Source organism: Phoxinus phoxinus (assembly GCF_949152265.1).
Source record: "Phoxinus phoxinus genome assembly, chromosome: 3".
Lineage (NCBI taxonomy): Eukaryota > Metazoa > Chordata > Actinopteri > Cypriniformes > Leuciscidae > Phoxinus > Phoxinus phoxinus.
The window spans coordinates 29,660,401-29,676,868 of NC_136878.1; the positions used below are offsets into that span (position 1 = coordinate 29,660,401).

General features: G+C 36.9%; 2 protein-coding genes across 6 annotated transcripts in view; both read right to left on the bottom strand.

Annotated features, from left to right (window-relative positions):
* Positions 1 to 16,468, bottom strand: part of ccnh (cyclin H) — a 184,475-nt gene that overhangs the window by 133,650 nt on the left and 34,357 nt on the right. The gene's annotated exons all lie outside the window — the stretch shown is intronic.
* The window catches only part of mef2cb (myocyte enhancer factor 2cb), a 77,494-nt gene that overhangs the window by 21,956 nt on the left and 39,070 nt on the right, over positions 1 to 16,468 (bottom strand). For all 5 annotated transcript variants that reach the window (XM_079608515.1, XM_079608513.1, XM_079608514.1 and 2 more), the window contains one exon: positions 12,710 to 12,913. In XM_079608515.1, coding sequence (XP_079464641.1) covers positions 12,710 to 12,913 — 204 coding nt within the window. The remainder of the gene's footprint in view (positions 1 to 12,709; positions 12,914 to 16,468) is intronic.

Here is a 16,468-nt window from a genome sequence, read left to right on the forward strand (position 1 = left end):
AACAGTGTCCAGTGCTCATTTAGACATCTAGTTAAAACCAGGCCAGATTGATGAGGGATTCTGACCCAGACAGACCTCATGGTTTATTTTTAAGAGGGTTTCTGTTGTGGAATGGAGATGACAGGTTTGCAGGCAAGTCTGGAGAAAGTCCCTCATTCAATATTCTACCATGGAGACCATGGAGATACGACAGACAAGCTTAATTTATATGATCTGACAACAAAATATGGATGATTAATCGTATTTTAATGATGATCACGATATCTGCTCCCCTCGATTAATTAAACATAATGGTCTATGACATTGGTCCACTGGTTATTTATCCCTAAAACGTTTGTTGGGGTTGCAAGATGTCGAGAGTTTAAATTCCCCAATCAGATCTTTTCTCTTAAACTTTGCTCTCAAACTGGATAAAGTGTCTGCCCAGTGTTTTACTAATACACAACCTGGTGACCATGCACACATACAGTACTCTCTCTGAAAACACAGTCAAACATGTCTGTTGGAGTTTAGCGAACTCAATTGTGATATTCTGCTCAAATAATATTGTAATAAAGCCGGTCTGTGCTCCTTCACAAGGTCGCTTGTGCTTGTTTCCAGTAAATCTGTGAGCAAACCTTCTCAGTGAAAAGAAATCCAAACATGAATCTCGACTATATTATTTGCGATTGTCGATGCTGAATAAATGCACTTCCTCATGTGTTACTACTACAAGGACTTTTTTTGTTGTTTTATAAGAAAACATTAACGCAATTTCACTGTTTAAGCTTTTGACAGAAGCTTCTTAAAGTTTTACCAGTTTTCATAACTGTTAAATCAGGATGAGTTTGAGTTGACATTCTCTTGATTTGTCCTTCCGTGGAAGTGTAAGAATTATGATGAAATGTAAACAGAAATTTCACAAATGACAATCGAAACTAATAATCATATTACTGTTAAGCAAAATAATTAGTTATCACATCTCTGTGTCACTGTCATAAAGATTAAAAGAACTTGCACTGATACTTTTGAGGTCCTACACTGTAAAAAAATGTTTACCTCTCCAAGTCAAAATATTCTAGTGACTGGTCACATCTACATTTTTAAATTGGCCCAAGTGAAATTCTGTAAAATAAATTGAATTAATTGTTGCAATAGTCTGTTAACATTGGCTCAATGATAAATAATATGTCCGACTAATTGAGAAATTTAGATGTGACCAGTCACTAGAAAATTTTGACTTGGGGATGTTTTTTTTTTTTACAGTGTAGCAGAACAGTTACATTCGTTTTCATGAGCTCACGTTAGCGGTTAAAAACAAAAAAGACATAATTTCACACAGGGCTCAATTTGGCAGCTCAGTGACTCTCCTTGCTCAGCACATGTACTTGTGTTTTTTCCACTTCTTTCTCTCTTATACAAATCCACTATAAAGCCACTAACTCCAAGGTGGTCCCATTAGGCCAACAGAGATGACATCATGCACCTCAACAGTCACGCCTCCACCATGTGTGTGCTGCGAGTAAGTTGGAGTTAATTATTGCGTACAGTCTTGCTTCAACAGTGGATGGAGGTCAGAGAAAGCTCAGTGACGGACACACACTCCATCCAAAAGCGCTCTGCAGATGGCCTCACTAAAAACTCTGTGCTTTGATATGGTACTGGGGGGACCGCAGAGTATCCTGCTCCTGTTGAACATGAGAGTGCAGAACTTTAGGAAGAGAGCCAGTCTGTCTTGACCTTATTGGAAGCATATGGCGGTAGAGAAAGCAGGGAAGCCACCGTTTAATTAAGTGTGGTTTGAACACGCTACGACAGTGTAGCGAGACATGAATGCAGATGACAAAGGATGTGGCCTCCATATGTGCCTGTGTCTCTGCGTGGATGTGTACAGTATGATGGCAGTGTGAGCTGGTGCATCACAGGAGACCATCCTTCTTTGAACTAACCTATCATGCTCTTCAGCCTTTGGAAGTGGGCACCTCTTAACTCCTAAAAACAAGCTACTTTACTGTAATTTCCTTGCTTCGAGCCCTTCCCCCTCTACACTATAATCACACATCAAAGAGACAAACTATAGGCCTGCCATTTTATGGTTAATATGGATATTGGTAACAGAGGTCATATCAGACTTTTTTTTTTTTCATGATATTTTTTTATTGTTATATACCTATATTTAGCAGGGGTGGATACAATTGATTAAACGTGACATTTATAATCTTACAAAAATGTTTCTATTTCAAAAAATGCTGTTCTTGTGAACATCAGATTTTTAACAACAAAAAAACCTGATCAAGATTTTTGCAAACATATTAAGCAGCACGGCTATTTTCAACATGGATGATAATAAGAAATGTTATGTGAGCAGCAAATAATCATATTAGATTATTATATTATGATTATGATTATGAGACACTGAAGAATGAAGTAATGATGATTTGTCATCACAGGAATAAATTACATTTTAACATATATTCATTTAGAAAGCAGTTATTTTAACTGTAATAATATTTCACAATATTGCTGTTTTTAGTATTTTGTAATCACATAAATTCAGCCTTGGTGAGCATAAAATAGTTATTTAAATAAAATGTAAAAACATATTTTAACATAATATAATATACAGTATACACTACCGTTCAAATTTTTCTTATATGAGTTTAGATATATTCATTGGTTTGACGCCAGATATTTGCAGAACGAACAAGCCGTCTATTTTTTTTCATTAAGAAGTTTTCCGTTCTAAAAGTTACAGTATGTTCTTGACACAATGAACTCTTTTACCTCAACCGATCAAGGAAAATTTGATTTCTCATGATCACAGTAGGTAATGGATAAGTAATATCATACCTTGAGCATCTAATTACATCCTGGAATGGATAAACAGGGACAATTCAAATCCACTTAAAATGTTCTATAGTTAGGCATTTCTAAAACTAAAGCTATTTGCAAATACATGGGCATTAAGTGAAGTAGTTCACAGAGAGAAAGACAATAGCTATCTAGCTATTTTCAAGAGTACAGCTAAAGACACATTATTCTTAACAATGATAAACCACTGTACGAAATATGCTTGCGTCTTTATTTACTACCTTTACAATGAATAATGTGATACTCTGTTGAACATTTGTGCCATGTTTTTCAGATTCTGGTATATGACCGTAAAGCGTATCATCTCATATGCTCTCTTCATGGCTATTACAGACAAACAAGTCATTCATATGACCTAATGGAGCATCCCATACATGCACACAATGACACTCAGTCTGGCTAAATAAAGGGGTGCTTATACCATGGCCATCTTTCCATTTGAAACACGCTGGTTATGTCTTTATGTCTTATTATATTTCTAGAGAGACAGAAGGACACCTATCACACGCACACACATTGAAAGGGCTGTGATTCTTTTTTTGGATGCAATGAGCTACAAACACGCGCACGCGCACACACGCACACACACACACACACACACACACACACACACACACACACCATCAGTTATCAGCCTTTGTCTGTAGGGGTTCTTATCACGCAGCTGCATTACAGGAAGGGGCAGAGGGTTTTTGAGGAACAATGCACAGGCACCTGACCTCTCTGGCATGACCTTGTGTTTCCACACCCTTCGGGCCCTGTGTGAGGGGACACTGCCATCTACACCCATATACAGAAATAGATTGCTCATTTTCCACTGACAGTAAGAGGGACAGCCTTGTTTCTTGTATCTTAAGTGCTGATGTCATGTGCTATGCTGATTTAAGGTCAGTCTATGAGTTTCATGCTGATGAATAGAGCCAATCTTTCATCTTATGTATCATGTATATAAATATATATTTTTTTTTACTTGAAACTGGGTGTCATTGCAGTGACATTATATTCCACCTATAAAAATGTGTAAACATGTTTAACTGATTTATAATTATTATACATGCAGGTTTATGCAATATTATATGACATAATGACTAAATCAACATTAATTATGTGTACTTTTGAAAATGCATTGGTCAGTCTGCAGTACCGCTAAACTCACTTAGACAGTCTTAAGGCCCGTTCACACCCAGAATGACAACTATAAAGATAACTGTAACACTTTATTTAGACGATCCCCTTGAGACATTCTGATGACTATAAGTAACGTTGCACCTACATGTCAACTAACTCTCATTATAACTGCTAACACATTTATCCCCCAAAATACATTCTACTGACTATAAGTAACTTTGCAAGTGCATGTCAACTTATTCTACTAACCCTAACAGTCTACTAATACTCAACTAATCCTCTAATAAGAGTTAGTTGACATGTAGATGCAAGTACTTATTGTCAACAGAGCGGCACAATGTATAACTGATAACTATAACGATATAACCATATTAGCGTTCACACCAACATGCAATAATGTTCTGTTTATTAAAGCGCACGTAGCAATTATATCGTCTGACACTTTAAGATCTTTATAGCAGGATAGAATCCAATTGACTGTATCCAATGTTTTTATTGTTCATTAGCTGGAAAAAAAAAATCGTTCTGAATGTGATTTCAATTATATCGAAAGAAACACTATGTCGTTATCATTATAGTTAGTGGATGATTTTTAAAACTTCATAGATATTGCTATTGTTATGGTTATTGTTCTTGGTGTGACCATTTTACTTCTTATTCTCTTTTAGTTATAATCTCATAACCTAAAATTTTTCATATAAATGTTTAAAAAAAAATAATCTACAATCAAAGCCGTTTCTGTAAATATTAATATGCACTATTCAGTGTCTGACATTGAATCACTGGAGAAGCCATTCAGATCCGTTAAACTAGCCATAAAAACCCTTTAGAGTCTTTATAAATAAATAAATAATAACAGCTTTCATCCCTTGGATCAAATGTTTAGTGGCACCCCCAGGTCTGGCGGTGGAGGGGAGGAACGCAGACCAAGGGCAGCGGTTCACTAGAGTCCTCCACACAAGCTGTTGAATGAATAGAGTCTTGCTTACTCACCCTGCCTCTCCACGCCTATTCTTCTCCATTTGCTTTGCCAGCGCAATAAGCCAAGTGCTAAATTTAGCAACACAGTACACTATTTTTAGACCACTACCATTTTTTGAGACATTTATTAGGGGAAGGATGCTAAAAAAAACTCATGCACGCACACACACACAGACCCACATCACACACACACACAAACAGAGGGAGGAAGGGGGAAAGGGAGGGGGGCTCCTAATTTGGACACATCTGAAATACACTCATTTTAAAAGTGTTGCCGTAGACGCTTTGCAGCTGTTTCCAATCAGAGGGAAGTGTAGAGGAAAACACGAGAGATTTAGACGGAGTAAAAGAGAGAAAAAGAGGCAGAACAAATGTTTTTCTCGTTGACATCCAGCTGCCATGTGGCAGAAGTTCAACAAGTTGTTCTAAGGCTGTGGGGTCAACGTGCTCTGGACCGGTGCAGCTTCACACTGAATGAGCGATGAGACATTATATTATTACATCTCACACGCAAGTCACATTTTACAGTTTTTTTTCCATATTGTCAAGGAACCGTAGAAAATGTTTCTGGTTTGTTATTCTACGAAGACTTCTGAATCTCACAGCCTACAGGAAGTCAAATCATTCAGTGAAATATTCATATAATTTTAAATAACTGGTTTTTAATTTATTACAAAATTAAATGTATTCCTAAATGTAAATGATTGCTTTTGTAACATTATAAATGCATTACAATATTTACTTGTTTAAATACAGCATAATGTATATAATTGACACAGAAAAAAAAAACATGCATAGGGTTGCCAACGACTCGATGTGTAACAATGTAAGTATATTTTTTCTGCACAACAATAATTGAATCTTTAATGACTGAATAAGTGCAATTCACCTTTATTCCACAAGGTGACAATGTCTGATACACAAAGGTGAAGTAACGTTTCACTCATAGTTACGGCAGCCAGAAAACAAAAGAATAGGAAGTATCATCAGCAAAACAGGAAATGGCTCAGCGATTTACTGAAGAGCAAGAACTGAATGCAAATAAATATTAGTGTCACTGTCACTTGATGGTGGATCTGGAGAAGAAGCGATCAAAATATTGATTTTGAAGATGTTGAAAATGACAGTTTTTGAGAATATGTTTCAGATCGCGAATGTACTGGGAAATGAGATCGAGGACAGTGATGATGGTATAAAACATCTGTTCAAACTAATCCCTTCCAAGCTCCAAAACATAACAAAATATGATATATTTTATTCTACTGTAATTGTTACTCTAATATTAGGAGAGTTTTATATTATCACGAGAGGTAGAGATACATCCGTGTTAGATATAGATCCGGGTCACTGAAGACCCGATTATGTAATAATGATTGGCGAAACATTCATGGATTTAACCGACAATCTATTTTAACAAGAAGTAGTGCACTGAAGTAATGCTTCACTTAATATTTAAATTACGTCATTGGAAATACCAATGCAAATTAGGCTCATCATAGATTGTGCCTTACATGCAACCAATTGTATTATAACTGTTCAAGCAATCAAGTGTATCACATACTCTCTTTATAGGCTTTACGTCCTGTTTGTGATGCTCATTGTTCATCTACACTCCTCCTCTGTTGACTTGTCTATGTCACACGGTTTATTTGCTTAACTAGACAAAGTCTCTTCTGAGTTGAATCAAAAATTCTGGCAAAAACATAGATCTTGAACATCACTCGGTCAAATTAGCATAAACTTATTGACTCTTTGCGTGAGCCATTAATAGTATGCGTGTGCGTTGTGGTTGATTATGGTGGTACACAAATATTTCCCTCAATCAGATGTATGTTTGTCTGTGAGAGGACACAGTTATGTGAGTGTGTTATGTCATAGCGGGCCTTTGTAAGTTAAATAGATGGTCATTGAGTCTCGGCACTGAGAGAAAACCGCTGTAGGCTAATGTTCTCTCTGATCTCTGATTACTCAAACTAGTAAGAAAGAAAGTCTTTTCAAAAGACAACTGAGGGAATGTTCTACCGGAGGAGCCTGCTAATGTGCTAAGTCCTTACGAGGGAAAATATCTCTTAATTAACTCTTTACTGCCACTTTGAAAATAAATGAAAATGAAATTCAGTTAATTAGTGTACCTTGTCCACATTAAGCATTCTCCAAGACGTTTAATGAACCTGTGTTTATCTTCATCCCCCCCCCCCCCCCCCACATACACACACACTTCTCCTTCTACTTTAAACAGATGTAAGTTGAGAGAAGCCTGACGCCTGCAACCCTTCTTACACATCTCAGCACACAGCAACACATATGAGGGTGAAACATCGTGAGGGAGCTTTGTGGAATCTCATTAACCAAGCAGGTAGTCATTAACAGTGTGACCTTTGGAAATAATCACCAGCCTCCCTCCTTGTCGTTCTCTCTCTCAGTTTGTCTCCCGCCGCTTGCGGCTAAACGCGCTCCTTTCTGTTGCCGATTCATTTAGAAGTTGTAGAGGTGAGAGAAGAGAGAAGATTAAAAGGTTGATGTTCAGATAAAGCTAATCTACGATGGGATGGGCTTGGCAAACTCCCTCTCAAGTGTTTGTGTCCTGTTCACACGACCGCTCCATGTGATGACGTGAGTGTTGACATGAGTGAGGCATGCAGCCACAACGTGCTTCCTTTCATGTTAATCTCGCTTTTAATACTGTTAAAACTGTTCTGAATTAATAATAATAAAAATAAATAAAAAATAATGCTTATTAATTACTCATTTAGCTGGCGCTTCTACCTAAAGCTACATATATTACTCATTAATGTGCCTGTATTTATATATTTAAGTAATACAAATGTTATATAAAATTATATATTATTTTGTTTTCTTCACATTATATATATATATTTTTTCTTCAATAATTGACAAATTTTAAATAAGATTTCTTAAAATAAAATGTTGTTTAATACTTAGTTTTTAATATTAGTTATATATGACATTTTTTTATTATAATTTTACATTATTCATAAGTTTATATAACTTAAATTTTAAACAAACATGATGGCTGCTGTGACTGATATTCTTTATTAGTTTCTTCCAAAACAGCGACATCGCCTTGTCTTTTATGTTATGCATATTTACATATATGAATAATAATTTGAAGCATATTGTATGTTTTATACACAGCGAAAATAGCTTGTATTTAACCGGAATTCCAGAATCATCATCAAGCGGACTATTTAGATTGTGAATGTTTATATGGTTGTCAATGAATGGGACGCTAAATATAATTTTGCCTTTAATAAGATTTTCCAATAAAGTAGGCAAGAATAGAGTTGTAATAATGTCTTAACAGTGGCGCAACGAGATGCGCAACAGGCACTCTGATCCAAAGATTGTGGGTTTGAGTCCCGTTTATAGGACATCTTAATTGGGGGCAGGTTGCGAGTTCAATTCTCTATGCTGGGAAAACTTATCCTGGCACAGTGCAAGTTTTTAATCACCTGCCAAATAAATGCTGCATTGTTTTTTTGTTGTCCCCCCCCCCTGCTAATCTAAAACTAGATAATTTGACCTTACACAAGAGATCTCGTAATTTGTTCTTTCTTCACGACTTAAGGTGTAATTATCTGGACCTTCCCACCTTTCGTCTAGCCTCAGATGTTAAGACGTAGGAGACTTTTAATGAGTTTTTGTGTGAAAGCTAAACACGGTAGGAAAAGTGCTTCGACTGAGGCATGAAGCAGTATGAATTGAAAACTATGTTCTATTACATTACAATAAACTCAGTTGTTTCATTTAACGAGGTTGATGTGTATGATAAATCCATTTATAAATGTAATAAATGAAATCAGATCCTTTTGACAAACATTGTGAAAATCTATCTGAGAACATTTTCCTCTCTTGCAAATTATATATTTCCTTCATGTCTCTACTCTCATGCGTATGTTATTAATTACGCCAATGCCAGATTGAGAAAGGCACGTCCGCGTACATTTCGGCTGAAATAAATAATGGCCTGACCAAGGAAACAGAGATAAAAATGGGGCAAAAACGGAAGACATAAGCAAGAAAGAAAGAGCCAGGGATAGTGGAGTAGGGTAGAAGAGCCTCTAGCCTCTCATAAATAGAGCTAAAGAGGCTGGGCAAGCCTCTCACTGCCTCTCTCCCAACAACGCTAATTATCAACCAAAGACATGCTAATTACATGGAGCTTTATTGCTAATGTAGCGGGCTGCTCTTCAAGACGCCCACACGCTGTGCCCGGCTCCCCTGCCTCTCCTTATCCTCCCACTGCACCCCACAGGCACTCCAGGCAAAGACAGGAAAGATTGCTCGGATTTGTGTGTTTTATATGAGTGTGTGTGTTTTTCGCCCGTTTGCACAATGCTAAATCTATGTACACGTTTGAGACCGTCCAAAGCCGATACGTGTATCACACACGCAAACTCTCACACACTCTACAGCTCAAAGCTGAACTATGGCACTGACACCCCTATGCCGAGTTCCCCCTCCGGCCCACCCCAAGGCCTCGTCCCCATCCTGCCATCACAACAGGAAGTCTGCTTTGTTCCTCTTTACCTCCTACCGCCCACATCCCCTGGCCGTGATGTAACCTAGCAGCAGAAAAACGGTGCCCTGCAGGAGCTCAACGCTTCAGCGTCGACAAATCCAGTTAGGGCGGCATTTTAGCCACCTTCAAAATCGATTTCTCAAACACGAAATCTGGCAAATTGGAAAGAAACTCCACTATAGCTGTTGCTTGGTGATGGGAGCAGTTTGACTCGCTATGCTCTTTTTTATTTCCTTTCTACTTCAATGTTTGCGTTCGCTGATTCTTTAGTGTGCTTAATATTTCTGTCTTCACATGGCAAAGCCAACCGTGATACCGTGATAGTGACATTTTTGTCATCACTTACTTACCCTCAAGTTGTCCCAAACCTCTATGAGTTTCATTCTTCTGTTGAAGACAAAGAGGATATTTTGAAGAATGTTGCTAATCAAACAGTTGACAGTAGCCATTGACTTCCATAGTAAGACACAAATATAATGAAAGTCAATGGCTACCGTCAACTGTCTGGTTACCAACATTCATTAAAATATCTTATTTTACGTTAAACAGAAGAACGAAACTAATACAGGTTTGGAACAACATGAGGGTGAGTAAATGATGACAAGATTTTCATTTTTGGGTGAACTATCCCTATAAACAGAGTGCAGGACTTTGCAGTTGTTCTACAAAGTTTCAAAAAGTGAAGCATAGCCCGTATATTTAACAATTTTAGAACTCAATAATAAAGACAATTTCAGGTTTAAAAGACTAAACTAAACTAGAAGAGGTTTTGTTAAAATTGTGAGAATGATTCGTGATAGTCTTGAAAGCATAAAGTACTGTTTGAATTGTAATGTACTGTAGTATTTTACAAACATTTCAACTGCCTTTAGAACTGTATGGCTGGCATAGTGTTAAATAGTGGTGTATTTTCCTTTTTTATTATTATAATATGTATGATATATACTAAAACAAATAAAAAATTAAAACCAAACTAATTCCATTGTTATTCCTGTTTATTGTAAAGTACATTTAATTAAATATTATTTAGATTTTTTTTTTAAGTCCACTTAAATTTCTGTCAGGTAAAGTATACATCTTTATTCCTTTTTCCTGGGCCCTGAATCTGACTTTACATTCCATTTTACTCTCCCTTGAAGATTGCAATGAAAAAATGTAACTTGAATGGTATACCACCACTTCAGCGTAAATTGGACCTTGGATCTTTATTCATTTCTTCCTTCAATTTCTAAACCACTTGCCATGGAGTGTGGACTATAATACACACTAAAAAGTATATGACTGTTCAATCACTAATGAGAGTTTCTGAGAATTTCAATATGAATCGGAATGATAAATATTCTAAGAAAATCTAGTATTTACTTGAGTCTTTTCTCAAGTCCAATGCACAGCTGCTAATGCTTGGAGTGCATTTTTATAATTGTGCCTTGATGCACTAGGTATAACAAGCACTTTCTTTTTTTTTGCCCTTTAAATCTGCCTTAAGGTCTAAATGTGTATAAGAGACAAAAACACAGGGCATGTTTTGCACTTTATGACAGATGAACTTCCAAAAACCCATCTTTGCATTTGAGATGAAAATTTTCTAGCGCATAAAAACAAATTAAAAAGATATAAATTAGAAAAGAGATGTCAAGCTGGCTTTATAAGATATATGCATATGAAAATATTATTGCTGAATATGTAAATAAACCAAAAAAAAAAGATCAAGCTGTAGAATTATTGAGCCAGTGTACACACAGCTGAAATGAAGATCGAGCACAGAGTGAGCGGATAAAAAAGGAAGTAGACAGAAAAACATGTTTTTTTTCTGACTCTAAGTGCAAAGCAATTGGATTGCACTTAAATTGAGAACAACTCACTTCACAAACTTAACTCACGCATAGATCTAGTGATATTAAGAACCATTTGGGGATGTGGACCTGTTCGTGTGTTGTTGCGCTGTTGGCATGGCAATAGGACACCTTTTTAAAGCCCTTTAGTCCTTCAGAGGACCACCTTGTCAACCCATGTGTGTCACCTTTTCTTGCCAAGATGTGTTGTGACATCTCAGAAAAGCAGATTACGTAAACCAGCTCACGCTGCAACATGCTTTTGGATGTTTGCCGCCAATCGCTTAGCACGGCCTGACCTCAGGTTAGGTTAAAGGCAGGAACCAACAAACGTCTCTAAGACCTGAGAGCCTTAAGGAGCATTAAGCTGATTGAGAAAATGCAGACATCAAAGCAGCAGGCATTCAAAAAGAACAGAGTGCAATGAAATACAGCATGACACTGGATGTATTTAGTGCACTTTTCATAGTCTATTTTCTAGTCAATTAGACTGCAACAACGTGTTGTTGGGTTTGTGTCTATAGTGTCTCGCCGTGACAAGGGTTGAGCTGAAAATAAGGGTGCAGCGGCACTATGCACAAGGAATCTAGTCATAGTCACGTGTTAATGATACATTTCGCCTACTGAAATATCACACAAGAAACACTCATTTATGTACATCTTTCTGCATACACACTCACTAATGCAGGGGTTTTTTAATCTTTACAGACCCCCACCCAGACTTTCATACAGGTACAACCTAAGGGACCCCAAATATCAAACTATATATTATTTCTATCTAACATTTTGTCATAAGTTTGATTTTAAACAGCAACTAAAGTAGGCCTACATAACGTTTATCAGATCATTAGTTAATGTCCATTAACTATGTCAAGTTACACTATCGTTTAAATGTTTGGAGTCAGTAAGATTTTAGTTTTTTAATGAATTAATACTTTTATTCAGCAAGGATACATTAAATCGATAAAAAAAATTGACAGTACAGACATTTATAATGTCCGAAAAGATTTAAATAATAAATGCTTTCTATGAACTTTCTATTAATAAAAACAGTATCATGGTTTCATCATGATCATAATCAACATTATTATATATTTTTCAACAAAAATATTTTTTTGGGTGGAAAAATTTAAATCGTAAAAAAAAACATTTAACAATATTACTGTTTTACTGTATTTTTTATCAAATAATTTCAGCATTAGAGAGCATAAGAGATTTATTTTAAAAACAAACTTGACCCTGTCACCAAACTTTAGAACAGTACTGTTTTTTTTATTTATTATTATAATACAAATAAATAAATCATTATAATAACCATAAAAATAGCCTGCTGACAGTGTGGGAAAGTCAGGTAAGTGTGTTTAGAGAAACTCACCTCCACAATGTCAGAGTTGGTCCTGCTCTCGTGTGGCTCATTGTACTCAGTGTATTTGAGCAACACTTTGTCCATATCTGTGCTGGCATACTGGAACAGCTTGTTGGTACTGTTGAAGATGATGAGGGCAATCTCACAGTCACACAACACGCTCAGCTCATAGGCTTTCTTCATCAGGCCAAACTTTCTCTTCGTAAATGTCACCTAGAGAGAGAGACAGAAGAGGGGAAACAAGGTTAGACGAGTCACATGCTTCACTGACGCCGTATAAAAACTGAGATGGATGACTCTATGTGTGTTTACTCAGCGCGTTGAATATACTCTTAAATATTCTTGACTCCCGAGATGTCCTAAATACAGCGTTTCTTCGGAAAATCAATGTTAGTTTTCTTTCCTTCTGTCTACTTTCTTTTATTTCCCTTTGTGCTCTTCCAAATTATCAGGAAAAATAGACAGTAGCGTAATAGCTCCTTCCTCTCATAAATCAACTGAAGATCTTTGAAAAATTCCATTCTTTAATCCTAAGTAAAATACTTATTTCACTTTTGCTATTATTCTCACGAGACGAAAAGAGCTTAATAATTGAAATATAACCAGTGCGCTCCAAAACCATGCAATGACCTTTCATTTAAGATTAATACAGTAACACTAACTGTGCCTGGCCCCTCTAATACAATAGTTCAACTGTATAATTAGGATTTTATTTCATAATTAAGGTTAACCATATTCACCTCAAGCAAATTTGGGGATGGGGGGGGGGGGGGGGGGGGGGTGGATAAGATTGCCTGTATTGCACGGGAGGCAAATTCTCTGCGTGTGCATCTGTGTGCAAATGCACTTTCCAGCAGATGCGCAGACATACAAACACACGCACACACTCACGCACGAAGATCATCGCTGCCACGGAGTGTTTGAGAGGCTGTTAATGACTTCTCAGTGCATGTTCTCGTCTAAATTAGCAGCATTAAAAATAAGAAGCATCTCTCTCTGACCTCATAGGTTTCATGTCTCTTGAGCACTTAAATGCAGCGCTGGAGAAACCACACACGCACAGACCAGCTCATGATAAGAACAACACAGTGGAGGAACCTTGAGGCCTAACCGCTAAACTCATCACCTCATAAGTGTAACCAAAATGTCCCCATGCACCTGTTAATGTGATACATGTTCGCGGGCAAATCTATGCATTATTTATTGCAGAAGGAAAATGCATAATTTTACAAAATATATTGTGCGTGTGATAATCACCTAAACAATTTGATAAGGAAGAAAATTAGCATGTATTAGCATAAGGTATTTCTTTGATGATGCTAATTTGTTTCTGACGTTGTCATGGTGAAACTATTTAGCTTAGCTGGTGTGTTAAATTAAAAAATAAAGAATGAGCCCTAGTTATATGAGAAAGTAGATGACGTTTTTGTTTCAGTAAGGTTGTGCTTAAATTAAAAAATTATGGTCTGAAAAAACTTGTGTAGCTTTATAAAAATGGAAAAGGAAACGGTATACTGTAAAAAAAAAAGAACAGAAAAAAAGTGTTGTCAGATAACCTATGTATGTACTTCATGTACATCTAAATTAAATGGTTTTATTCTTAGCCAAGACAAAGGTAGTAATTGCTTCTTAAAGGGATAGTTCTCACACAAATAAAACATAATTTACTCACCCTCATGTCATTCCAGTATGACTTACTTTTTATTCTGCAGAGCACCAAATATTTTTTATGTCCACATAATAAAAGTTTGGGGTCCACAATTACATTGGACCCTAATGACCTTCACTGACCTAAAATTGGTTTGTGCCCCACAAAATAAAGATTGTCATGCAGGTTTGGTGCAATATGATGGTAATTTTCATTTCTGGGTGAACTACACTGAAAATATTGTTGGTTTAACTTAGAGTAACTTGGTTGCTTTAAAAAAAAAATGAAGGAGATTGGTTTAATCAACGTACACATTTTTTTTTACAGTGTATATCCCCTTAAAAGAAAAATGACATGTTACCAGTTTTTACTTGAACTGGAGTTCATCAATTTCATTTGACAGTAATCTCTCATCTTTCAGAGATTATAGTTAAAAAAAAGATAGAGTAGTGAATATCATCCTGCTGGTCATCTTCTATCATCATATTTCTAATAATTTATGAGCAAAGTTATGATGTATTGATTATGTATCATTTTGACAAGTTCATTTTGACAAGTCGAACAGCCACTTAAAGAACACAACTGATGTTTTGACAGCTCCCTTTCTGCAAGATAAAGCCAAAGCGAGAGTTTCGAGCTTCCACTTTGTGGCTTAGCAGTTCTGAGAGGTTTCTTCTTGAGGCTTCTGGAGATTTGGCAAGTGTGACAAGATGCAAAAAGAATAAGCCCAAAATCCTCCAGTATGACAGCAGGTGGAGAAAAGAAAAAGCTGAACAATGTGTTTGATGAACAGACTTTGAATTTTGCATTATTTGAATAACAAATAACAGACTCAGTAATTAATTCACACATCCAAAATTTGCACTGGGCAGTTCTCTGAAAGAGGAAGAAGTATCACACATACTCAGATATGGAGATATAAGGACTTTAAATAATCACTGTGGTCAAGCTCATAACTGTGGCTAGTGACATCAACACCCACAGTCACAAAACAACACTAAATATACTTCACTTATCCTTAACCATAGTCTTTTTTTTCTAAAGTGGCACAGTCACATATAATAACGGTCTCAAGTCATTCCAATACTTATTTTTTTCTGTGGAACATAAAAGATGATATTTGAGAAATGGTCCAGTTTTTTCATTGCATGGGTCCAGCCCATACAATGAAGGTCAATGGACATCGAAACTGTTTGGTTACCAACATTGTTCAAAATATCTTACACAGAAGAAAGCAAGGCATACGGGTTTGGAACGACATGAGGGTTTTTTTGTGAACTATCCCAGTAATTTTTCTTTGAACAAATTAGTTTCAAATCAGGTCCGCTCAACATGAGATGAAGCTGTCAAATAAAAGCTGTTTTTAAGGGAGTCACCTCGCTGTAACCACCATCTCGGGATCACATGACTGAATACTAGCCAACTTAAGCCTAGTACTACATATTTCATCTCATCTGATGAAGAAAAGCATCATAATAGCTTTCGCTCACTCTTTGTCTCCAATACCATTTTTAGGTTCACCATATATGTAACATGCTAATATAATGTGATCACAAGGGCCTTGGAGTGTGATGTTATTCCTCCTCTCCTGCTCACTACCTGCCTCCACAATCTGTGAAGCTCATGAGCCTTCAGCGATCCAGCGTGTTAATTGCAGAAAATGCCAGTTGCAACACCTCCTCGATGTGGTGAGAGCTGCAAAGTCTGAGGGACCACGGTTCGTGACGATCACGATTGTGTGTCTTCGAACCCTGAACCTGTAGACCGCAGGAGTGAGAAGCCCTTATCATCTGAGCACATTCTTATCATGTGTGACAAACAAACGGCCTAGACATAAATGCGCCGTTGCGCACGTAAGGTGAGCTTGAACTGCTGTTCAAAGGACTGAGAATCACTTTCTACTGCCAAACAGAAAGAATGAAAAGGAGAAAGGAGAAAAAAGGTCTGATTCCCAGCCTGAGTTTGTTGTGTGTGTGTGTGTGTGTGTGTGTGTGTGTGTGTGTGTGTGTGTGTGTGTGTGTGTGTGTGTGTGTGTGTGTGTGTGTGTGTGTGTGTGTGTGTGCACGTGTGTGAGGGGGAGTTGGAGGGGGGAGGTCAGGAAGCACATTTGTATGCATTTC